We start from the raw sequence: 25,412 nt of genomic DNA, 5'->3' as shown, positions 1-25,412 counted from the left end.
TTATAGGGTGGACCACTTTGTGTTTGCTGCTGTTTTGGTGAGCAACTGGCTTTAAATAGTAAGAGTGTACTCCTCAACTTTCTTTTTTTTTTAATTCATGATGATAAAACAATGGCATTTGGCAATGACTTTTACTGTGTGATGCTTACCACTATTTGGTGAAATCCAGCTTCTTTGTATTGCTTGTGATTTTTATAATGGAAATTCATTGCTCTGCATTCTTTGTGTGTCTAGATGAATATATTTCTTTACGCTATGCTTTTGACTGACATTCTATGTCAGAACTGCACCGATGTTTGTTTGATCAAAACTCAAGCCCCAGCAACTCTGGGCTGAAAGGCGTTGGGGGCTTTGATGAGTGATATACACGGAAATTAGTGACTGCAGTTTTTTTCGAGTCCAGGAATCAGCTGCCAAGCATCCCAAGGGACGTTAACTTGATACTGCCCACAACCCCCCGCTCTTCCCGCCATTAGCTGCCGTAGCAGTCACGCAGTGCTGATCATTAAAGAGGAACCGCTCTAACCTCTTGGGGATTCTCGGCCACTTCAATCCCCGGCCAAGCGTCCGCAAATATTTCCTGTAAATTCTCAAATTCTTCATCTGTTTGACCAAAGCGCTCTTGATGTAACATCTGGTGTCATTTTGGGAGTGTAGCCGAGGGCATGCCATGGCGGCTTGTTTGGCCTTGTAACGCCTCAGTCTGGGGTTGTATAGAAGTCAGCTGGATGGAGCACAGTTGAAAACTGATGTTTTCACTAAATGTTTGAGGGGATTTGTTTGATACTGTAAATGGTAACACAATCCTCCTAGTTCAAAAGGAGCCGTTTGATAGAAAACTGTCTAGGGTTAGGATAAAAGTCAACCAGCTTGGTTGTATTAATAACAAAAACAGTTGACGCAAAATCTTAGTTTACCCATTTCTACTTATCTAGGAGCTGAATTAAACAGAATTTTGAGTTTTCTGTTAATTCATTTCCCGCCTTATCTTAATGAATATCGAGCAGAATTCGTTGACCTTAGCCATACACACTCTTTCCCCGGATACAAACATGAAAAAGTGAACCTAGATGTTGTCAACTACTACTATCCCTGGTCAGAATATTCTCTAATATTGTATTAATTTTGTGAATTCAAATTTATTTGATCATCATCTATTTATCCGTATAAGTGTGTGCTTTCTATGGGAATGAGTTGACCATCTTCCGGTGCTCATCTTTTTATATCCGAGTCTGTCTCCATTCACTTTTTACAGCACAACTGAGGTTGGCTGTTGTGCAACAATAGTTTTTACGACCGTTTATGATTGCAGGCCTCTCAGGTAAACACACTTGAAGTGCTTATTTAGATAAGTGTGCAATTACTCCTCAGCGCCTCACTGTAAACTTATGTGTGTGCGTGTGTGTTTGAGTTTTTTTTTTTATTGCCTTTGCGGGATTTTGGCGAGCCAAAGATGTCGTTACTCCCCTGGAAAAGAAGGGCTGGGAAGCTTTCTAGGCTTTTTCATACAATCGTGGTAACACTGCATGTAGATAAGGAAGTCATCGCGTTTTTATATAAATGAGGAATTTGAAAGAATTTGATTTTGTGATTTTTTAGAGTGTTGAAATGGGAAGTTAGGGAAGTTCATCCCAAAGGGTGTTTGCCGGATGTGTGGTTAAAGTACTTTTAAAAAATGGGTTCCCAATATGTTGCCTTAATTGAAGTGATACATTTGTCCAGAGAAGTATGTTGGCTTCATCGTGGACTAGTGGTTTTCTTTTTGATCTGTTCTAATGTAAGTGTGAACTACACAGATGCCTTGGTCTTAAGTCTATTAACTCCTTGTATGCTACCAAGCTTGAGGTTTTCCGTCAAACCTGTTGTGACAGCTTGTCAAAGTATAAAGTAACCTCTGCAAAATCAGCCTATTTTTCGAAGGGGATTGCGGCACAAAAGAATAACCCCAAAATCCTTTTTGACACTGTAGCATCGCTAACGAGGCAACAGATTATTCCGGATAGTTCTACCCATTCAGCCCATGACTTTATGGTCTTCTTTAATAAGAAGATTTAACACATTCGGAAAGAGATTTCCAAACACCATGTAAATATGTCACATTTCAAGGGTCTGAAAATTATAGATGCGCGACATGGTGACTGTCCAGGGTTTTTTTCCCGATTTAGTGATCTGTCACTTGATAATCTTAAACAGGTGGTGAATACGGCCAAACCGACTACTTGCCTGTTTGACCTGGTTCGGGGTTCGCTGATTAAATATCTCTTTGGGGTCCTTGTACCTTCAGTTCTGAATATTATAAACATATCACTCTCCTCAGGTGTAGTTCCAGCGGCTTTTAAGTCTGCTGTTATTAAAACTACACTGAAGCGACCCAACCTTGATCCAGAAGGCTTATGTAATTATAGGCCTGTGTCAAACATACAGTTTCTTTCTAAAGTACTTGAAAAAGTTGCCACAAATCTGCCACACTAAACTGTGGAAATTTGGAGGCCTGCCTCATTGAGATAAAAGAATGGATGTCACTCAACTCCTTGCGCCTTTACTCTGAAAAGACCGAAATGTTAGTTATTGGTCCATCTAAATGCCGTGACTTGTTCTCAAAAATAGCTCTGAACATTGACAAATGTAATATCACCCAGAGTGACTCAGTCAAATATTTAGGTGTCATATTTGACCCTGTTCTGTCCTTTCAAACACATGTTAAGAAGACTATTTGAAAAGCTTTATTCCATCTTTGGAACATTGCTAAAATTCGCCCTATGCTGTCTCACTCCGATGCGGAGATTATAATTCATGCGTTTGTTACCTCCCGTCTCGATTACTGTAATGCATTACTCTCCGGTCTCCCGAAGTCAAAAATCAAGAGCCTTCAGCTGGTACAAAATACTGCAGTGAGGCTTTTAACTAAGACAAGAAAGTTTGATCACATTACACCGACTTTAGCCTGCTTTATTCCTGGACCCTGGCTATTTCAGCTGAAAATGAAAATCTCCATTCTGATCCCTGCTTAAAACACACTTCTATTCTATAGCATATGAATAACCTATATTTTATGTTGACAATAGCTGTGTGTTATTTGTTATTGCAACATCCATTGCAGCCTGGTCATCCTGGAAGGGGGATTACCTTCTCAATGTTTCTTCATTTGCCCCATGTTGAGGTTTTTGAGTTTTTCCTTGCCTTCGTGTAGGTTTTAGATCATGGTATGGTGTAATAATAGTATGTGGTTTGCTATAATCTGTGGTCTGTGCAGCCCTTTGAGACTCTTTGTGATTAAGGGCTATACAAATAAACATGACTTGACTTGGCTTGACTCGTTGCTAACTTCGGAAGTGTAATTACAATACTTACATGCAAATATAGACACATATATTCTCTACAACATAATGATGTATTCCAAGAAAGGATTTATTGCTTAAACATTTCCTTGAGGCTGTTCCTTAACTTTTATTACAATGCCATTTTGTCATAGCTTTATGTTTATACTATAAAAGGTTCTTTATAAAACTGTTCAAATAGATATACATATTTTCCTGGCTAAAATAAATTCATACCACACTTTTTCTGAGGGATTGATGGAAAGATGCCTGTTACAGCATTTGGCCCAGCCACGGTTGAGTCGTCAGCGGATCAAAAGACTCATATAGATCCAGCTGCATGATACAAGAAGATGAAGCCTATCTACGCACAAGTCTCACTCTTGTGAAGTAGCACTTGCCAGAGAGCAAGCTGCGGTCCCTGCTGCATGGTTGTGGCTCACCATGCTGTCCCAGCCTGGGCCTCCCTGTTGCTACACAGGCCGCTGTTGTCTGTCACTTTCACTTACTACGCGGCGAGTTACAATCCCCTCAATGTGTGTGTGTGTGTCTGTGTGCGGATTTGGGGATGCAGTTTTGGGGTGCGGGGGTTGGGACTTTTTAGTCTTTCACCGAGGACAATAGGCCTTTTGATGCATCTCGGAACTCCTTTGTTTGCCTTAATGAAGTCCGTGTCTGTGGCAGACAGTTTTGGTGAAGTGAAGTTGAATGCAAGAATGAGAAAGAACCAGTCATTGCCTCTTGATGATGTATCAATTGTTTACTGCCATGCCAGGCCGCATTGTTAGCTCCAGGTTGTCTGTTAGCATTTATCTGCTCAGCTGTTACTAACTTTTTAATGCTAATCAGTGCCGAATGTTAATTAGAGAGCCTGATGGTAATCTCTACAAATATTGGGATGCAATTAAGTACTAATATTTGACTAAAGAAGTAGGACGAGTTTTAATTTGGCTGAATTTGAGTACTTTACTCACCTCCGGTTGTTGTCACTAAGCCCTATCCTGTTAACATACAAGGGACAACTCCATGCAAAGATCATTCGCACAGGGGCTCTGATTTGACACCCATTGTCCCCTCCGCGTTCAAATTAATGACCAGGAGATGCGGGCGGACAGAGGAAAAGAAAGCAAACGAATGCCGCCAACCAATATCCTGAAAGCGAGCGTCGGGTTTCAAAGACGAGCCGAGGTTTTTTTTCTGTTGCCAGACATTTGTCTCTTAGGGAAGTTATACCATTATGCCATCAAGAGTGCGACACCCAGTCAGTGAGCCGTCTAAACAGTCCGATTCACGGCCACCCCCTTCGAGCTGAATCCCTTAGGCGCTGCTCAGATTTCCCCATCGTCGGAACAGCTGAGAGCTAGTGGCCCGCTGATGAGCAGATCTTTTTTTAAAGGCCTTATAAATACCACCCAGGCACCCTAACGAGGGGGATCGGATCTGATTTCCGACTAAACAGCAGCAGGGGAATCTTATTATATACGTTTTATGCATTGATTTTAAAATTTGAAACCGTTTAAGTGTGTTTCAAAAACCTTTGCAATTATTTTCTATTGTGCTGATCCTCACTGGACTAGTTAGCAGTAAATAGTTGAGCTCACATCTTTGTCCTTCAACAAGTGGACCGGTTTTAAGCAAATTGAGCCAAAAACCTCCAGACCAATACTACTGCCAAGTGCATACACAACTGTGCAATCAATTTTTCAGAATAATTGGCTTGATCTTGCTTGCAAGTGTGTACATTAACTTAATCTGGAGCTCACCAGCTAGTCTATACCTATTTGCAGGAAGAATCTCAACACAGAGTGAAGTGGATCACAACCCTAGGGCATGTCTCAACAGCAGGCATAAGCATAACAGTAGCAAGGATTCTCCTCTGCATTGAAAAACTACAAGTGTAAGCTTCAGCGGGCTGAATCTCAAGAGCAAGCGTGGACGTAGCTTGTCAGGGATAATGCAATTTTTGACTTTGTTTGGTAACGTGGTCATCATTTTCCACTTGTTGGCAAACTGGCCTCCTGCCAGCAAGTGTGTGCAAAAAAACTTTACACATAGAAACAGAGCTCTGTGGAAGGGACAAGTGGAAAAACACCAGAAAGATAACAAAATCACTTAAACTCGAGGTATCAGAAGTGAATGTGTGGTGCCTGGAGGAATAAAAACATTGTGTGTTACTTGTAAGTGGCTGTGGATCCTGACCCATCCTAGCAAATTATATGTTGTGCCGAAAAACTGTTTTCGCCTTACAGATATTGCCTGTCAATTAAAAGTAGGAGCTTTACTTGGCCAGGAAGATTGTAGCTTATACGAAGAAACCAGAGTGGTTATTATGTAAATGAACCACAATCTAGTTTTATTCCTTATTTGAGGAATGCAATTTCCCTCCAGAGACATTCCATTTTCACAGAAACAATCAAATGTTGTTTTTTTTTCTTTTCATACATTTGTCATGTTTAAAGAAGTCTGCCCACAAGCCAACAGCAATACAGGAACCTGCTTCTGGAAGCCTTCTCAAGGGTGTCCAGGCATATGCCTGCTTGAAAAAACCCCAGAAATTATTCCTGTGAATAAAATCTCTCTGGATAAGCACATGCTGCTTTAGCGGGCCCCAGATTTCCACATTGAGGGAGGGGCAGAACAGGGATTGAGTCTGTAGGCCACTTTGCTGACCTCAGCCACGGTGCCACTGTGCTGTATGTGTGTTGTGATTTTTCGTGTGTGACACATATTAGGAAACAAAGGCTGGATTTAGACTGCGACACAAGCGACACAATTCCAGTTGGTCCGTTCCCAAGTAGCACAATTCAGAAATGTGACATTCTGATCACAGTGATCTCTTATTTTTAATTTTAAGTTTTGAAATTGTGTTTGTGAAGAACATTTGTCACTTGGGTTTATACAGACATCAAAAAAAAATCTGATAGTAGGATCACTCAAACATATTCATTTTCCTGTAAGTCAACCGCGATGAATGTGTGCAAATACAGCCTGGAGTTTGTTTGCAGTATGCCAGGGTTTGTGTTTTTGACTGCGGAAAAATTAAGCGGTGAGCATCTTAAAAAGGTTTGCGGGGGAAAATCTTTGCAGTGAACCCACAGCCATCCACTCTTGTGACCCACATGGGCCCACACAAAGACAAAACCGAGACTTAGTGACACGGGTGCATTTCTGTGGAAATCCAGTATGCGTGTCACATCACCCACCTTTACCATCTTTGGGGTTCTACTTGTTCACGCTTTTGCATCCTCCTCACAAGCCGTATTGACTGTTCATCGCATACCCTGGTTAAAATTTCTATTACATGTATTATATATTGTATTTTCCTGACGATAAGTCCGTTTTTTTAACAGTTAGGTTGCGGGTGCGACATATACTCTGGTGAGACATGTGTGTGAAATTATGAACCATTGCATATGTTATTTTTACACTAAACCGCAAGAGGGTGCTCTACGCTTGCGTTGATCATTTCGACATTGGCGGTTATTTATAAAACAACTGAGAGGGAGCTGAACAAAAATGGCGCGGATAAAAAAAATCATATTCTGCAGATTACAACCTGCAAACAGCGAAATATGGAGCAGAAAACGGTAGATGAGTCTGACGTACGCGACGGGGTAGAGGAAGCGGCGCATTGTCTAAACTCCCGAGTTGGTAGAGTTGTTTAAAAGTGACACTGAGGATGAAGATTTTATTGGATTTAGTGATTTGGAGTGAAACTGATAGTTTGGTAAGCATGTTCTTTATGTTAGAGTTATCTGAATTACTCTTAATATGTTACGTTGTTACCAGGGTTGGGTAGGGTTACTTTAACTTGATTACTTTCAATTACTTTTGGATAACTCCAATACCAAATATGCTAATAAAAGACAAAAAAAACTAAATATGAATAAAATCATGACTCACAACACATGGTAAGCTTTCTCTCCTGGCTTTGATCTCTTTGATCTCCGGCAAAACTAACATAAAATGCGACAGAAACAAAATGAAAATAAATTCAAACAGCTTGCCAACATCATTTTTGCCGTTCCGTGTATTCCGTTACTCCCCAAACCTGCACAAAATTTAGTCATTTTATTCATATTTAGTTTATTTTGTCTTTTATTAGCATATTTGGTATTGGAGTCATCCAAAAGTAATTGAAATTAATCAAGTTAAAGTAACCCTACCCAACCCTGGTTGTTACTGACATTACCAGGCATGCCAGCCATGTAACGTTAAGATACCATACACTTATTCAGCCTGTTGTTCTCTATTTTATTTTTATTTTAACTCGCCTTTCAAGATGACATGTATGTTTTTGGTGTTGAATTTTACGAACTCAAATTCCCAAAAATGCTACCTATACTCTGGGTGTGACTTATATATGTTTTTTTTTCCTTCTTAGTTATGTAATTTTTTACTGGTGCGACTTATAATCAGAAGTGATTTGTACTCCAGAAAATACGCTAATCAAAATACATTTCCAAAACACAAATGTAGCGTGACCAAAGGTCAGCGACTCTAAAAGCAAGTCAAAAAAGTAGGCAGGGATTTGACGGAGATCCGCTCAAAGCTAATCCCATTGTACTTGAGGCAAGATGAGCACAGGCTGTATTGATGCCTTAACAGCATTGACAAAGATCAGCCAGCGAGCTCAGTTTGGCATGCAGGGACATTGGCAGTCCTTTTTGCATCCTAGGACCCCTTGCAAGGGGTTCATCTCATCATCAAAACAAGTGTAAATGTTTTTCATTTATATAGCGCTTTTCAAGTCAACGAAGACTTTTTCCCTTTTACACACACTAACTGATCAATAGCAGCCTCATCGGGGGCATTAGAATAGAATAGAATAGAATATGCCTTTATTGTCATTGTTACAACATGGGATATGCTGTGACAACGAAATTGGACGACTCCAGTACCACATTTACAGTGAGGATAAGGAAACAAAGAAACAAGGAACAAAATACTAACTGACTTTGTTGTCCTCGGCGGGGGGGGGGGTTGTTGTGAGGGTCAAACAGAGTTCCCGAATGTTTGATATTGCATTTCACAGTCCAGCGTTTTTCCGAATTGCTCAGTCCAGCGTTTTCCGAATTGCTCAGTCCACAATTAGTAGATTCATTATTAGGGATTCAGTGTCTTGCCCAAGGACACTTCAACATATAAATCGGAGGAGCTGGGAATCGAACCCGCGATCTCTTGATCCCAAGAGGAGCACTTTTAACTCCTGAGCTACTACTGTAAATCCCAGCACTTTTGGACTCTTTAAAATATAAACAAAATAAATGTTTGCAATTCTTACAACGACAACAAAAAACAAAGCCTTTGTTGAAAACTTTTATTTCATTTTACGGTCTTCTGGCCATAATCAACCTAATCTCATAATTGGCATTTGGCAATCATTTCAAATGTTTCAAATACCCAAGAACACTTTTTGCAAACTAAAATAGTTCACCCGATGAAAGAAAATCAAACTATCAACTTATTGTATAATTAATCACATATATATACATGGTATAGCAAGCAATATTTTTTGTTATAATGTATGAATGTAATAATGTTAACACAATACTGTGTGGAGGTTGTCCTTGTGCAAAGAAGTCACATTAGAAATAGAATAAAAATAGAATATACCTTTATTGTCATTGTTACAACATGGGATATATTGTGACAACGAAATAGGACGTGGCACTCCAGGTCCACATTTTACAGTGAGGATAAAGAAAACAAAGAGATAAAGGAACAAAGAAGATGTTTGTACTGTCCTTGTTGTATAGGCTTTGTTTTCCTCTGGAGGAGGGGTGTATGAGGTGGTGAGGGACAGACAGAGATGGCCGGATCCAACTAGATGTTTGATCTTACTGTACACACGCTCCAGTGTTTACTGAATTTAAATAATCAAAGGGAAAAATTACATTTAATAGCACAAAAAGATCAGTATTATGTTTTTGCACGAACTAGCAGCAGCACTAACACTAGCTTGTCATGTAATGTACATCTCACATATCTCCGCCATGTGCTCCTGTTGACTCAGCTCTGCAAAGTATCATGATTTATTTAGTTCACAAAACTGTGTTGCCAAAAAGTGTTATTGGGCTAGCAATGTGGAATGTCTTTCCTAGTATCACTGGTGCAGTGGCCAAAATATTTCTGATTAAGGTTAAACATCCCTAAAAACTGACTTCACCATCAAATCCTTAATTTGAAGTGAACAATAAAGCAGCCATGCTATTGATATAAACAGAATTATTTTACATAACAATTTAAGATAAATGATTCCGGATATCCCCAAGCTGTAGCTTTTCTGTTTGAAAACTACAGCTGCGAACCTCATCAGCAAGAATTCCACTTTTACATTTGTATGATTTCCTATAAAATCCCCCTAATTTCCTTTGTCCTCATCTCACGTTGTTACTCTCAAATATAATAGCATCATCCAATACCCAAAGTGTTATGCTCTAGTGTTTACGTTGCAGTAGAAAGACGTTGAATTGCTGGAAGTACTATATGTCGGGTTTCCTCCAGGGACTGGGACGGGCCTGGTTGTGATGGATCTGTACCGGTATGTACGAAAGCCGAGGCACAATGACTCACAAAACCACACACTAGCTTGCGTATCATGTGCTAGACCAGTTGGGATGTGTGGGGGTTAAGGAGTTGATGATGTTCTAAAGGAGATGGGATGAAACTTTCTTGTTCAAGTTAAAAGCCTTACAAGCGACCTCAAATTAAATAAATAATAATAATTATTGGTTTATTTTTCTCTGCGAACGACGGGTTATTGATTCCTTGAAAAGAGGGCAAAGTTTCATTGGAGGAAGATTTAGTGAATTGGCCTCCCATCTACGTTAACCTTCCCTTTATGTTTGATCGGTTAAACATGGAAGAGCCTGGCGGTGTTCTGCGTCAAAATAAATGCGCCTTAGCAGAGACAGACAGGAGCGTATTTACGTGGAGGGTATTTATTATGGAACGAAGTAACGAATGTTGCCTAAAGTAGCGGAGTAAAAGTACCATTTTTTTCTTCACAAATTTACTCAAGTACTGTAAAAGTAAAAGTATAGGGATTTAAAAGTACCCCTGGAAGTACAAAATTTCCCAAAACTTACTCAAGTAAATGTAACGGAGTAAATGTACTCTGATACTACCCTCCTCTCTATTAGTGTAGTGTCACTTGGTGAATTAACTCACATGGACCGACAAGTGTGTGCAATTAGTCTACGAATTAGCGGAACCAAGTGTGTCGGTAGCAAAGATGCCCCATATCCTGTTGACCCTGAGTTTAAAAAAAGGGGGATTTTATAAATCACATTACTGTTGTCACTTTTGAGGTATCTGCCTCAGATACCGCTCTTTGAATTGGTTAAATACTCAAGTCACGCTCGGAATTGCTTGGCAATGCAGGTAAACTTGAAAAATAATGTGATTTAAAATTTGGCAACCCACCAGTCGGCACTGCTTTAATCGCAAAAAAAGCATTGTTGATGAACACTCAAATAGTATTCTTTCTGGCTACCGAAATGTTTTTTATATGGAGAAAATGGTCAACAAGCAACATGATAAGCAATTCAACTACGGCAGTATAAACCTCAGAGACAGGCAATCTATGTTCATTTTATAAATCTGTTCTGTATTTTTTCATAGACAGCGCAGAGACTTGTTTGGGAGTATTAGCAAACTGCTAACTCAAGTAAAGGGTGCTAAAGTAACTGTCAGCTATCATAAGATTGTGCCTGGAATTCATTTTTGGAGTCACAAACCTCACTGTTTAGACGTAACCCACGATTATCTAACCTATTATCTTTTTCTTTGTGTCTGTAGGATAAACAGTTTGAGACCTGGGAGTGCGCCATGTCGCTAATCGGACTCTCTCTTTACCAAAATTAACCCCAAAGCCAATCAAACTGGCACAGTCTATGTAATCTGCCTGACTCTCGCTTTCATATAACAAGTAAACAAACTCGGCCTGTAGTGCACGTTGGGTCAGGGTAGGAACGGAACATTGGTTGATGTGTGACTCAGATTACGATCAGTTTGCATTCTAAAGTCATAAAACGCCAGTTCTTTCTTATAATACAGAAAAATAAATGGGGGCTACTTGTTGAGTGGTGAATGTAAACAAGAAAGAACCGTAGACAGTGGAGTTAATCAACTCTTATCGATTGTTAAAAAGAGTTACATTGGTAATTGTCGCTCTTTTCCCTCTTGCGAAGGCATTATTGGAAGAAAGTTCATTGCAAAAGCTCATTAAATAGTTGGAGGCACCAAAATTGAACCATGATCCAAACAGGCAAAGCTGTAATCTGCTTTTTTTCAGCACAGGAAGCATGTGATTGGATTTTGAGTGGACGGGAGTCACACAGGCTCAAAGACCCAGCCGTGACCTGTGCATATAAACACCACTTCAAGCAGTCAGAGAAATGCCTCCCCCCCAATACCTCGTCCTCTCCGCCTTCTCCGTATTAGGTCGCATAGTGTGAGTAATGTAAAATGGTCCAGAATGTTTTCCTCTCACGAACATAAAGCAAGAAACGCATGACCGTATCTGATAAGACTAATAGAACTTTTCCACGACCGGACCCACCGCCCACCTCGCTTGTTTCCAAACTTGTCTTTCGTCAGGCCCTGCCATAAAGAATTATGGCGCCGTCATGGACCACAGCGGTGAGAGAACCGACTGTTTTCAAGCTCATTCTCACCCAGGAGAATCTGGACTGTCACCAAACACTACTGACCTCGTGACTTGTCTTGTAAAGCTCACTGTTTTTAATTCACTGACGCACAGCGGGCTTCTGCCAACAAGGTGACCTACCTCTTCCCCCCAGTGCCCCTTGAACGCGCTCTCTGTCACTCCCCTCATTGCTCTTCTACTCAGTCCAGGTCAGCGGACTTTGAATAGGCCGCTCGCACTTTATCTCAACAATGGGGGTCATATTTCTTCTCCCTACAGGAAGCAAATGGCAGAAGTAAAAGTGGGGTGCGCACACACACAAATTTACATCTGTACCTCTTAAGAAGGTCCCAAATTCAGGAAACAGAATGTGTACCGTAAATTCCGGACTATAGAGCGCACCTGATTATAAGCCGCACCCACCACATTTTAAGAGGATAACCGCTTTTGTACTTACACAAACCGCACCTATATATAAGCCGCATGCGCCCACATTAAAACATGTAACACAATCACAAAAGTAACCCAAACCTGACTTTAAGTCCCACGATTGTAACTGCATATAAAGTACACAGTCTAAAAACCACAGCAGGCAAAATAATCGGAAAATGATACCGTTACTTAAGGTTTGATGCAGACCTGCAGAGTCCAGGTCCCGTTGAAAGTAATCCAAGGAAAAAAAGTCTATATTTCCAAAGGTAAGGGTGGGAAAAATATATATCCACTATTGTCCGCTGTGTCCAAAAACACGTCTCACCTTTACTCCAGTTCCCGTCAGCCCCCGTTGTTTTCGCCCCTTCTTTTTGATTCGCCCATGGAAAACATATCAGAATAAGTCTCTAAAATAAATACATTACAAAAATATACAGTTGCAAATACATATTATACATGGTTACACATATTTACAAAGAAAGACGGTACACTGAGAGAGTTTTCAAAGCTTTAATAATAATAATATAACTTTCTTTCCAAACTGCGACTGTGACAGGTAGCAACACGCTAGCAACACGCTCGCAATACAGTAAATGGGTCTGTTAAAAAAATATACCGTATTTGTAAAATTCACGGTAAACCATCCTCATCTTCGTCCTTGTAACTGACGCCATCAAAGTCGCCTTCCTCAGTATCGGAAAGAACCTTTGTCATATAGACGTCGTCCCACGCTCCCACGCTCCCTTATTCCAAAACACGCTAGCAACACGCTCGCACAGTAAAGTTTACGTGCAATAGCTCTGTTTCCTTCTTTATCGGATTGCTCGATTGCTTTTAGCTTGAAAGCTGGGTCATGTGCCTTTCTTTTTGCAATTTGCATGATGAGGGTAAGTTTACGCTAATTTAATTTGTGCACAAGCTTAGAAGTTGCAGTCTTCCTCGGCGCATATATTCCAGCGGTCTAAATCTTACCTCTTGTACTCGAGCGCCGCTGGCGGCCGTTAGAAAAATTACATAAATTGGCCGCATCACTGAATAAGCCGCAGGGTTGAACGTTTGGGGAAAAAGTAGCGGCATATAGTCCGGAATTTACGGTACTTTTTACTCCCTACCAGTTGTCAATGATTTGACCATATTAGAGCTTCAATGACGTTAAAGTGATCTCAAAAAGCTGCAAGATTATTAGATTGTATTCAAAGGGCCTATTCTGTTTAATTTTTAGTTCCTGGCCCTTGCTGTAACGTTATTTCTTTCTGCAGCAAATGAGGCAGGCCAGCAGAGCAACTGAAGAGGTAGCAGCGCAAGCTTCATTCATTAAGCTAGCAACATGATTCAAAGGAACATTAAAATTACTTTTATTATACTATTGAATCATGAAAAATACTCAAGCTAGAGACAGTTGCTGTTCTTTTTTAATAGGACACTGTGTAATATTTGACCACTAGATGTCACTGTAGTCTTTAGTGCAACTGAAATCGAGTTCTACAAAGCACATGGAAGAATACAAACTACAGGGACAAAACCACACTATTTTTCTTGTCATTTCTACCTTTATTTTGAAGCATTCAGGTCAAACGCTCCACAATTTCTTCATTCTTTGCCTTTAAAGATGCTCTTGGACAATAGTTTTACATTCTTTGTCAAAAGCTTGCAATTGCGTTTGATCTAGAATCTGCTACTATGTTTCCCATGCTATGCTTGCATCACTTAGCATCAGTTAGCGTGTGTTTCTCATGACTACTAAGCCGCTAACCTTCTTTCCCTTCTCAGAATTAGCATGTGAATGCCCCTCACCCCCAATCCCAACCCTTTCCCCTCACACCACCATACAGAAGAAAACCATTCAACTCGTGATGAGTGTTTACCCAGCGGCACTAGCTTTGCGCTGGGCATTAGCGCACCGCCCACTGGTGTTTTCACTGCGTTTAAGGTATTAAAGCGCTGCCAAGTTCACTCGGGCATTAAGCTAAATGACTGGCGTAAATATCCACACCGGAATCCCTTCTTCCTAAGTCAGCATCAAAGTTTGGCCCCAGACCCCGAGGAAGCCCCCTCCAAGAACTGAGCCCTGTTTGCGCAGGTGCCCGTTGCATCTGCTGCACCTTTGACACGTTTCCCCCAAGACGTTATAAACACTTGACCCCTAAGGCTCCCAAGCTTCAGATGATCACACGGTGCTCCGGAGCACATGGAGTTTTTCACCGATAGATGAAATCGACACCTAATTTTCAAAGTGGCTTTTGAAATGTTATCGTTTTTTGTTGTGGAGTGAAAATAGCTCAGCTGCCTCGTGATGTTGTCATGGTTTTGATCTCATCTCAACTCATTAGCCGTACAGCTTATCCTCATTAGGGTTGCGGGGGGCTGGAGCCCATCCCAGCCATCTCCGGGCAGTGGGCAGGGGACACCCTGAACTGGTTGCCAGCCAATCGCAGGGCACACGGGGACTGACAACTCACTCGCTCATTCACACCTAGGGACAATTTTTGGACCGGCCAATCCACCTGAAATGCATGTTTTCGTAATGTGGGAGGAAACCGGAGTGCCCGGAGGAAACCCACGCAAGCACGGGGAGAACATACAAACTCCGCACAGGAAGTCTGGAGCTGGATTTGAACCCACGCAGGAGGTTCCCAAGACCTTAGAACTGTGCCGCACACGCGCTAACCACTGCGCCGCCGTGCTGCCCCATGATTTTGATATTTTGGAAAAAAGGTGGACCGGTCCAGGTCAGGGGTGAACGGAATTTGGTTGAGCCGCATCTGTGTTTTTGAAGAACTATTAATTTCTGCCTATTGCAGACCAATACCAATACCTATGTCTTGTGTAGACTTTGAAACAATACTAATAGTTTATAAAATTCCCTTCCCTTAGCAAAAGAAGACAGATATTTTTAAAGAAATATCTTTAAGATTGTATGTAGTTAATGGGTATTTAATAGCCTTTTAATTTCAGGTTGCTGATTGTTAAATGAAGACAAGACTGAGACTTGCTTTTACCAGTACCTGATATTGGTACTCACAACCCCCTAATTTGAAAAATATATTTTCAATATTTGGGAGACATATTCTCCTAGTGGGGCGGCGCAGTTCTGAGGTCATGATATCGAACCTCTTGCGTGGAGTTTGCATGTTCTCCCCGTGCTTGCGTGGGTTTCCTCCGGGCACTCCAGTTTCCTCCCACGTTCCAAAGACATGCATTTCAGGTTAATTGGCCGGTCCAAATTGTCCTTAGATGTCAATGAGCGAATTGTCTGTCCCTGTGTGCCCTGCGACTGGCTGGCAACCAGTTCAGGGTGTCCCCTGCCCACTGCCCAAGGATGGCTGGGATGTGCTTTTTTTAAAGAAAAATGGTGTGGTTTGGTCACATTGAGTCTTGGTAATTTGTGTTCTTCCTAAAGCATTGTAGCACTCGTTTTCAGTTGCACTACACAATCCAGCGACGTATCGTAGTCAAATATGACTTAGTGAGCCTTTCAGTTCTTCTGTTATATTCCTTCTTGTTCATTGATTGAAATAAGAAAGAAAAAAATACTCTGAAAATGAAAACTACACATTCAAGCAAATGTTAGATAATTAGTTTGCCATTTAAAAAAACACTTTTTACCTGGATTCAAAAAGAATTATAAAAAATGGAAGGATTAAACGATTTACCAACTGTTAGATAAGACCGCTTTGCTTGGTTTAATTACTGTATTTATTCGTGCATAAATCGTTTTTTGTTTTTTGTTTTTTACGTAAAAGAACTCAAGGTTTGGGTATGCGTTATACATGACGTTTTATGATAGCGTATTTTTGCAGCTGAACACAATCGCAGAATGTTGGATACATTTGGAATTGAACCCAGGTCACAGAGGTGAGAGTGCCAAACCTTATCCACTAGACCAAACTATTTTTTTTCACAGTACCAGAGAGACGAATGTCCTCAAAGATTTGAATAAACGCAAAAAAGCACGACGCGGGCAACAACTTTTTGGTGTACCTGATGATGAATTTGTATTTAAAGGACATTAAATAAGTAAATGTATATTTTACATCCGCATTGTGTTTATAGTTTACATTGTCATTAAATTATTTTAACTTTGGCCGCCCGTATTCAAAAACACTGTCACTTACAAATGCTTAGTTTCAGCTGAGATATTTATTTCAGGCCGAGTTTGTGTTGTACACAAATAAATGCGGTACTTTTTCCCATTCTTATTTTCAGAGGAAAACAAGTTTATATAGCTTAATTTTCTGCCATTAGAGTTTGGGTTATTCATTATGTGTGTATGTATTCCTTGTAAATAATTGTATAGTGCCATACTTCGCCCACCCCTGATCAAGGTCGAATCGTTATTTAACAATGCACCAGCCTTAGGTTTATTATGGTAACAGTTCTAAACTCCATTTAACTCATTTCCACAAGGTTTCACTTTAAACAAAAAAACGAGTCCAAAGCATTGAAGTGGCTTCATCAATAAGTAAGCGGTCAGTCTCGACACCTGAGGCCACGCATTTTTGCCCCAAGTGGGAGCAGATGTCAAATCACGGAATGCCAAGTGGCTTGCTTCTGCTATGTGCTGTTTTTTTTCTTCTTCTCAGACGTGGTCGCTGCTGTGTTTTGAGGACAGCCCCCAGTAACCAAATCTGTATTGCGGTTCTTAGCCTCATTAGGTGGGAACATGCAAGGAAGGGGGAGGGAAACCTCCCACTTTGACCCTAATCTCAGAGACAAGAAGGAGAACGCTGCCTGGCGTCAGATGTTGGCGAGTCTTCAGGACGACTCGGTGTCTTCGTATATTTATGAGTTGCTGGCGTGCCATATGTGTGCAAAAATGTTCCATAGTTGGGTGGGCTTCGATTGGTATGCCTGATGGGTTTGAAACTTCCCTACTGTTTGACGCCAAGGTTTGCATGCCTGATGTTGTTAATAATATCCAAAGTCTTGATTTATCCATTTTCTATATTTTTCTTCCTTGTTATGGACTTGGCGGATTATATCCTACTGATCTGACTTTATTTGTCATTTGAAGCAGTATTCTCAAACCTTTTCATCAATGTACCTCCATTAAAGTATAAGAAAGTATCATTTTTTATTGTTTTGATCATTAGTTTTCTGGATTTTTGATTTCTTTTTTTATATTATTTTAGGATTACTTACTTTACTTGAACTGACTGTAACATAAATGAGTTAGTTATGTGTTTTTTACATTAAACTTATATACTTTGTCTCAATACAAATACATTTTAATTTTTTCTTCTAGAAAACATCCTCAGAAAATGTATTTTACTCAGAACAGTCTAAATTTAGAAAAATTGTACAGAAGGGAAAACAATCCTTAAAGAAATATAAAAAATAAATATATGTTCTTATTGTACAGAAATTCAAAACATTGTTTAAGGAAAATAAAATGCTTACTTTAAGTGTTGTTGGTTTTTTTTTAAATGAAAAAAACAATTAAAAGTATAGTACATTGGGGAAATAAAGTTGAAAAAAAACTTTACAACAAGTAAAATTATCACAAATATTTCCTTACTTTTCCTGTATTTTAAAACATTTATTTTCTAGTAAAATAAAATGCTTATTTTAGGTATTAGTTAACGATTTTTCAACTTTCTTTCCTCAAATATCCCCAAATATTAACGTTAATATTATTTTTTAATATTTTCCTTCTTTTTTTAATTTAAATCAGCTTTTTATTTCAATAGTAAGATAAGTGAAAATGACGCAAAGTCAAAAAAATAGTCATTAAAATGAGCAAAATTCTTTGATTATCGTTTGTTATAAATTAGGCATGTAGAGTGAAGTGAAAATATAGAAAAAAAATGCAATATTAACTGCCGATCTGCCTTTTTAAAATTAGGGATAAGTAACAGTAACTGTGGTTTTCTACATTGATGAAACATTTAAAGAAATATTTTCAAACTCCAAGTACCTTAGAGTATCCCCATTTAAGAACCACTAAATTAGAGGAGTCATACAGACAAAACACCATTGATAGATTTCTGTGATCTTCTAGGAAATTTGATTTCTAAATGGAATGAGAAATCATTGAGTTGATCGATGTCTTTAATTACATGAGGAATTCTTCCAAAATTATTTTTGAAATCAGCCAAAAATGATATGCGTTTATTCGAGTCAGATGTTTTAGTGGTTGGCTTGGCCGATGGTCAACTTCTAATCATGATAATGCAGTAATAACATAGTAAGAACATATTGATAACATAACTTGTTATTTTAGAAATGCATATAAAACTGGTAGCCCTTTGTGCTATTCAGTAACAAAAAAGTAGCTCTCAGCTTCAAAAAGCTTGCTGGGTTCTGATTTACACAATTTAAGTCCTATCTCTCCATACTGTGTAAGTCTGTATCAATGTCCTTGTAGTATAAAGTTGTCACTAAGAATAGCACTTTTAGACTGAAATATCTTTGACTTTTGCATCCTTTGTCTCCAATAATGGATCCCCCTGTATCCGACAGACATGGGACCAAGTCACACATGTGCAAGTCTCAAGTAAGTCTCAAGTCTTCACCTTCAAGTCCCAAGTAAGTCCCAAGTATTTTTTTCTTGGGCAAGTCAAGTCACAAGTCAAGTCCCGAGTCTTAGATTGCCAAGTCCAAGTCAAGTCACAAGTCATAAAAACAGCGACTCGAGTCGACTCGAGTCCAAGTCACTAAGTCTCAAGTCCCCATGTCTGGTATCCGATGTGTCTATTTGCTCTGCCTGGGTGGTACGGACTTGGTATGGAGTTTAGGGAGGGGGTCTTTTGCCAAAATGTAAACAGCTCAGTGTTGCCCTGTCATCAGAGCAGCCGCAGAGTGTTTGCTGCGTAAACTTCTCATTCGCTCTCCTACACACAACTGTGGGGTATTTTAACATTTTTCTTTCAGGTCACAGGTGAGTTAACATGCAGCAGGTGATGACTAGAGATGGGTACGAGTGTGTCATCATCCACCATCCATGTGTGTGTGTGTTTATGTGTGTATGTAGCAATGCTGGCCAGCCTCGTTCTGCACCGTACCTCGATTCGGCCGTACCAGAGGGGCTTTTTCTGCGACGACCCCGACCTGACCTACCGCTACAAAAACAGCACCGTGCCCTCCTCGGTGCTCACTTCTGTTGGGTTGACACTGCCCGCGGTGTCTGTAAGTGACCCAAGGCCACATCGAGCGCTCTTGCACCGGGAACCGAAGGGCGGAAACGGGAGTCTGAAAATCTTTCTTGAAAGGGAATGAATTGGATCTCGAGGTCCCTCACTTTTGCCATATCCCGTGATCCACGTGTGCCAGGGTGCTCTTTGTGCTTTCTCCTGTTTATGTCCTTGTCACTGACCTGGTGCTTTCTTTCTCTCTCTCCTTCTTCCTGTCTTGCTCTCCCTCTCTCTGTTTTGTAGCTAGCCTGCCTTTCCTGATCATTGAGACTAGCACCATAAAGCCATACCAGCGCGGGTTTTACTGTTCGGACGAGTCCATCCGCTACCCCCAAAAAGAGGGCGACACCATTAGTGATGCCATGCTTTGCGGTGTTGGCATTCTTATTGCCATCATCTCTGTAAGTCGACCTCAATGCCTCCCCTCTGTTTTCTTTGTTATCCCCCCTCATTAAATGACAGAAGATCCACTTTAGTTTAGTATGCAGAGATGGGAACTGGAGTCATTTTTATTTGACGTGAACTCAAGTCAGACCGTTTTGAAAACAAGATCTGATTCTCTAGACCAGTGTTTTTTATGTACCCTCTGTAAAATACTTTCCGCTATGTACCCGTAACCAACAAGTTTTTTTGAGGAATTTTAAAAATAATGATTATTTTTAAATTATTGAATTTTCAGTATTGTTGCTGTCAAACAAAGCGTATCTCCTCCCCAAAGATTTTTCATTAAAAACTGTTTTATTTCTTATTTATTCTTTATTTTAAGATATTTTTTTTAAGGTCAAAGCCACAATACACCGGACACTAAGAAATTCGGAACACAATTTCACTTTTAATAAACCATTAACAGACGATTTAGATAATGAACGGACAGAAACTAATCCCGGAGATATGTTTCAGGTGAGAGATTAAACCATGGATAAAAACAATTGAAATTATTTATTGTGTCAAGGTCTTTTAATATTTGCTCGAATAAATAAATAAAATAATACATGAATGAAGAATGAACAAATGAACTAAATGATAAATAAAATAAAAATAAATCAATCAAATTATTAATACATTTGTAAATAAGGAGCCATCTAAAAATACGAATTGTTTCATGCTTCTTTTTAAATTTAAGGTTAGAAAAAGTTAATCTGGGCATCGCTGCATTGATATTTCTTAGCATCACAGTTTTTGACTTGAATTTAGAAAAGCTTTGACCCGAAAAGCTTTGACCCGTCTCGCCCAGACAAAATTTAGTTTACTGAGATTTACATGAGATTTGGACGTGTGTCACCTGGTCCCATCTCTGCCAATGTGTTATATTGCAGTCCTATCACATAAATGTGCTTTATATGTACTTCCCCTTTCACACTCCCTCGATCATACTCCATTCACATTGAATCATCCAACCTTTTTGTTTTTAATATGCTTCTCTAGAGCAGTGGTACTCAAACATTTTTCATCACTCTGAAAAAAAATACATGCTCACTCGATTGGCCGAAAGTTTTGCCAATTTTAAATGTTTGTTGTTGTTTTTTTACAAATATTTTGATGATTTGTCTTGAATTTTTCTTCAAATAAAATAATATAAACTATAATTATTATCATTTTTTCTCATTTGAACAAATATTTTTTTAATGTAGATTGAAAGACATGTCCTTAAAATGAGCATTATAATCTACCATCTGCTAGGTAAGACAATTTTGTTTCAATTATGTTTCAATTAAGTGTCATATAATAAGGTAAAATGTCTGTCAGATAAAATATAGGTTACACAAATTAAACTTAAAAAAAGCATCATTCTGTGCTAATTATTTTTGGTCAGTGTAATTTAGTATAATTTCCAAAAAGAAATACTAGTTTAAATATTAAGTATACCGTAATATTTATTTTTACTTTCTTTTTTGTTCTATTTTTGTGTGTTATTTTACTGTATTTGTCCCAAAAACCTAAAACTTATAAACGGGTGGTTTTAAAGTTTAAAGTTTAGTAGACACTCAAAATAAGGAGAGAAGCTCTCAATTGATTTTGAACTTGCAAGGAGGACAGGGAGAGAAGCATTCAGATAAGAAAGTACAACCTGTTCTAAAGGCCCTCCACTGAGTCCTTTTTCTTATTGCTTACTACAAAATCAGATTCCCCCTAAATGGTGTTGAAATCGAAGAACCGCAACATGATTGGTGATAGCGACAATGATGTGATAGTTAAAACAATGAACAGCAGTGCGCAATAATAGTAAAATGTATTATGAACAGGCCTCAATTGAATCTCCTTTGCAGGAGACCAACATTAAAAACAGAATAAACTTATCACTTGGCAAAAAAAGAGAAGAAAAATGCTGTAATTTGGTCACTTTGAGTCTACATAGCTAATTTTATTGCTTGTGCTTTTTATCACTCTTTTTCAGCTGTACGACACAATACAGCGATATACATTTGCTATAGCCCGGCAACTTGCTGCTACGCTGTGCTATGTGGCACGTTTTTTTGCTCGCATAAGACAATACAGTGCCATCTAGTGGTCAAATATTAACACTGGGATTTTAGGTATTCAACTTTGTCTTTTTAGTGAGTATATATTTCCAAATTGCACGTAACCCCATTTGAGAACCACTGCCCAAGAGAAACCCCTAACCCCTGCCTCACTCATCACCAAGTGCTTACCAAACACCAAAGTGTTTTTTTCTAATGAGTTTCTGACCCCGACTCATAACCCCCCCATATATTCTCGACCCGGCTGCCCTCGTATGTGACCCCCAAGAGCAAATTATTTGAGTTGCCCCTAAGTCCACGTGATGCAAAGTCTTGGTTTCTGTGGTTTAACTCCTGTTCCATAGACTTTGTTGTCGAGTGGGAGTCAGGGTTAGTGGAAACAAACCATAATGACATGCGGCTGGGTTTATACGTGTCAATTAGCGGCACGTGGTCCGTCTCGCTGATTTTTGCAGCACAACGTCCTATCAAAAGTTCCGCAAACGAGACACCCAGACGCACGCAAACTGTATATAGCACCAGCTCAGCTCAACTGGTTATTTAAAGCAGGAGACGGTGCGCTCATGACAGTTTCGCCCCTTTACACTTTCATATGCGGGCAGGGTTGGCGCGTCTTGAGCATCTGGGCTCCATTAGCACTGTCTGCTGCCATGCCGATGGGAGAGGTGTGTGATACTAGGATTTTTTGTATTGATTAATACCAATCCGATGCAGATACTTTTTGCTTGGAAATATCATGATGATTGAATAATTGAACATCTGCGCCCTTGACTTTATAATTATTCATAATAATAATTATAATAATTACGATAAAGTCAGCCTAAACTTGTCTATTTTTTATGAAATCACTACAATGCATCAATAACAGTGTTAAAAAAATATTTCTATTACAACTGTCTAAGAACAAAAGTTAAGAGAGTCAAACCCAAAAAGCAGTATTCTAACCAAAATACAAGTCAATATGATAACTGTAATACCTTCTATTGCACAATATTTTGAAAATGAAGTCAAAGTGCAAATAGTGAAAACCTTTCAGAGTATAACAAATAAAATACTTCATGTACAACAACTGGTTTTTGTGCAAAAGTCAAGAAAGCAACAATGCAAAAAAAAAAAAAATACAAATACTGTATAACAATATCAACAAGACAACTAAAACATCATATTATCCTGACTATAAGGCGCACCTAAAAACCCCACATTTGCCAGAGATTCAAAAGTATGCCTTATCCCAGTGCACCTTTATAGAGACGGAAATACAGTAGATAAATAATGCGTTATTACAGCATGCAATAACCATTTATAAATGAATCAATTCATTTTAGTTGTGAAATACATTGTTTATCTTCTGTTTTAATTCAATGTCCCTTGCAACTCGATGCGCCTTATATATGGAAGAAAATCTTTCACAAAGGGGTATTTTTGAAGGTATGTCTTATAACCACCTCATAGTCCAGAAAATACGGTCCTTTAATTACAAAATATTTTCCAAATAAAATGAGTATTGCAAATAAAGTGTTACCACAATTGGTTTGAATTTGAAAGTTATAATGCATTGCGACTCATGAACAACATTATGAGGGTTATAGTTAAAATGGGAAGACAGTATTGATGTTAAGAAATTAGTTTCGATCCGATCCAAGTAGTCGCTCCGTATCGATAATATCAAAATTTGGATCGATTTGCCCACCCTTTGACTACAAGCTACGAGGGAATTCCCACTGAGTCGCCCAACATCCTAGATAAATCTATAAAAAGAGTCATGTCCACTTCACACGAATTTGAGAGAGAAAAACGAAAACTGAATGTTTATAGTTGCCCCAATATCTTATCTGCCTACCGGGACTTTTATAATCTCAAAATAATCACCATCATCGTCAACATCGTGCTTATTTGAATTTTGCAGTGTATTATTATTATTAATATTTAAAATCTATAGAAATACTTAGATTTTTATTTTAAAAATTTTTTTAAAAAACGAATTTAGGACTATACAAATCCATAATATAGTAATAATGAAAACAAAAAACAAATACTTTACTACAAAAATATGTTTAAAAATAGTATCATATGAAAATTCATACTTGAAATTAGAACCCCCAAAACCTGTAAAATAATAGTTATAATGGTAAAAATAATCATTCTTATTTGACTGAAAATGTGTGAACAAATATAGTAACAGGAAAAAATATCAGAGTTTGAACCTAATAAATTAGTAAAACAATGTTAATAATTCATATTTCTTAAAAAAACAGCAAATAAAGTAAAATACGAGAATAATCCCACTCCAAAAGTCTTTACAAGAATTATAATGATGATGATAATCATTCTTATTTTACAAGAAAAATTTGTAAAAAATAATAAAGTAGGAAAAATAATACTAGACGAGAAAATCCCTAAATCTTCCAGAAGCTGATTAATCAGACATTGAGGTCACTTAACTCCTACAAAAAATGCCTTTTGTAGGTTAGGGGGGGTATTGCACAATACATTGCTTAAAAATGGTTGCGAACCACTTAAGTAGTATTAAACAAAAACAAAGGTCTAAAATATGTACTCAATATGAGGGTAACCCTGGACAAGATGGACAAGTCAATCCTCTAGAAGTCAGAGTCCGGAGCCCTTACGCTATAGGATGTGGTTTTAAAGATACAGAGGAGCCAGCCTGTCCGTCCAACACCCCCTGAGGGTTTGACGTGATTGACGTAGGGCTAGTTAAGACCTAAGCCTCCCCAAGCACACACGAGACCTTTTTAATGGGGCCCTGGGCTACGTAAAACTACTTGAGTTGGAATAACGCGGCAATCAGGAGGAGGGAGGTGGGTTGTTCACTCCAGCTAAGACCATTAGTACCATTTAAGCACCATCAAAGTCTGAGCATTCCTGCTAGAGATATTAAACCAAGACTTGAGACTTTTTGTACAGTAGTGCTTTTAACTGTGTGTGAAACGCTCTTTGTCCGCTTGGTCCAACCACACCTTCAAACAGACCTAAGGGGTTTCTTCCACCTCCGCCTTTGGCTTCCTCCATCTTCATCAAAAGCCCCATCTTTCCCAAACACTCGTTATTAATTCCCACATCACATCCAGACTGCCTGAGGGAAAGGCAGGCCATGCTCATTGTATCTATGTGTATGTCTTTGTGTTGTCATCACTCTCCTGTCATTTGATTTTGAGTCTCGTCTTGCATGAGTCTTACCACATCTGCTACTTCCATGGATATCAACCAGTTTCCCTTTTGTAGATTGTGATCGGCGAATCCTACAGGATCCACCAACTGCACGAGGGCACAAAGTCATTTGTGGGAAACCCTTACGTGGCGGCCTTCTACAAGCAGGTAAATCCTCGACTTTTACACGTGCCTGCGAAAGTGACCTTGGAATAAGGCGCCTCCGTCC

The 25,412-nt window shown here is 39.1% G+C and overlaps 2 protein-coding genes across 3 annotated transcripts in view; one reads left to right on the top strand and one right to left on the bottom strand.

The window, feature by feature from the left end:
- The window catches only part of bloc1s2 (biogenesis of lysosomal organelles complex 1 subunit 2), a 281,661-nt gene that overhangs the window by 86,926 nt on the left and 169,323 nt on the right, over positions 1 to 25,412 (bottom strand). The gene's annotated exons all lie outside the window — the stretch shown is intronic.
- The window catches only part of plpp3 (phospholipid phosphatase 3), a 53,857-nt gene that overhangs the window by 4,937 nt on the left and 23,508 nt on the right, over positions 1 to 25,412 (top strand). The window contains exons 2-3 of one of the 2 annotated variants that reach the window (XM_088349700.1): positions 19,779 to 19,936; positions 25,259 to 25,351. In XM_088349700.1, coding sequence (XP_088205826.1) covers positions 19,779 to 19,936; positions 25,259 to 25,351 — 251 coding nt within the window. Of the gene's footprint in view, positions 1 to 19,375; positions 19,531 to 19,778; positions 19,937 to 25,258; positions 25,352 to 25,412 lie in introns of both variants that reach the window. The other variant, XM_088349701.1, reaches the window with a different exon arrangement.

The sequence above is a fragment of the Urocampus carinirostris genome, chromosome 12 (assembly GCF_059441175.1).
Source record: "Urocampus carinirostris isolate Australia breed hairy pipefish chromosome 12, RoL_Ucar_1.0, whole genome shotgun sequence".
In the NCBI taxonomy this organism is placed as follows: Eukaryota; Metazoa; Chordata; class Actinopteri; order Syngnathiformes; family Syngnathidae; genus Urocampus; species Urocampus carinirostris.
Note: the sequence above shows the minus strand (reverse complement) of the source record. Positions and strands in the feature narration are given on the sequence as shown.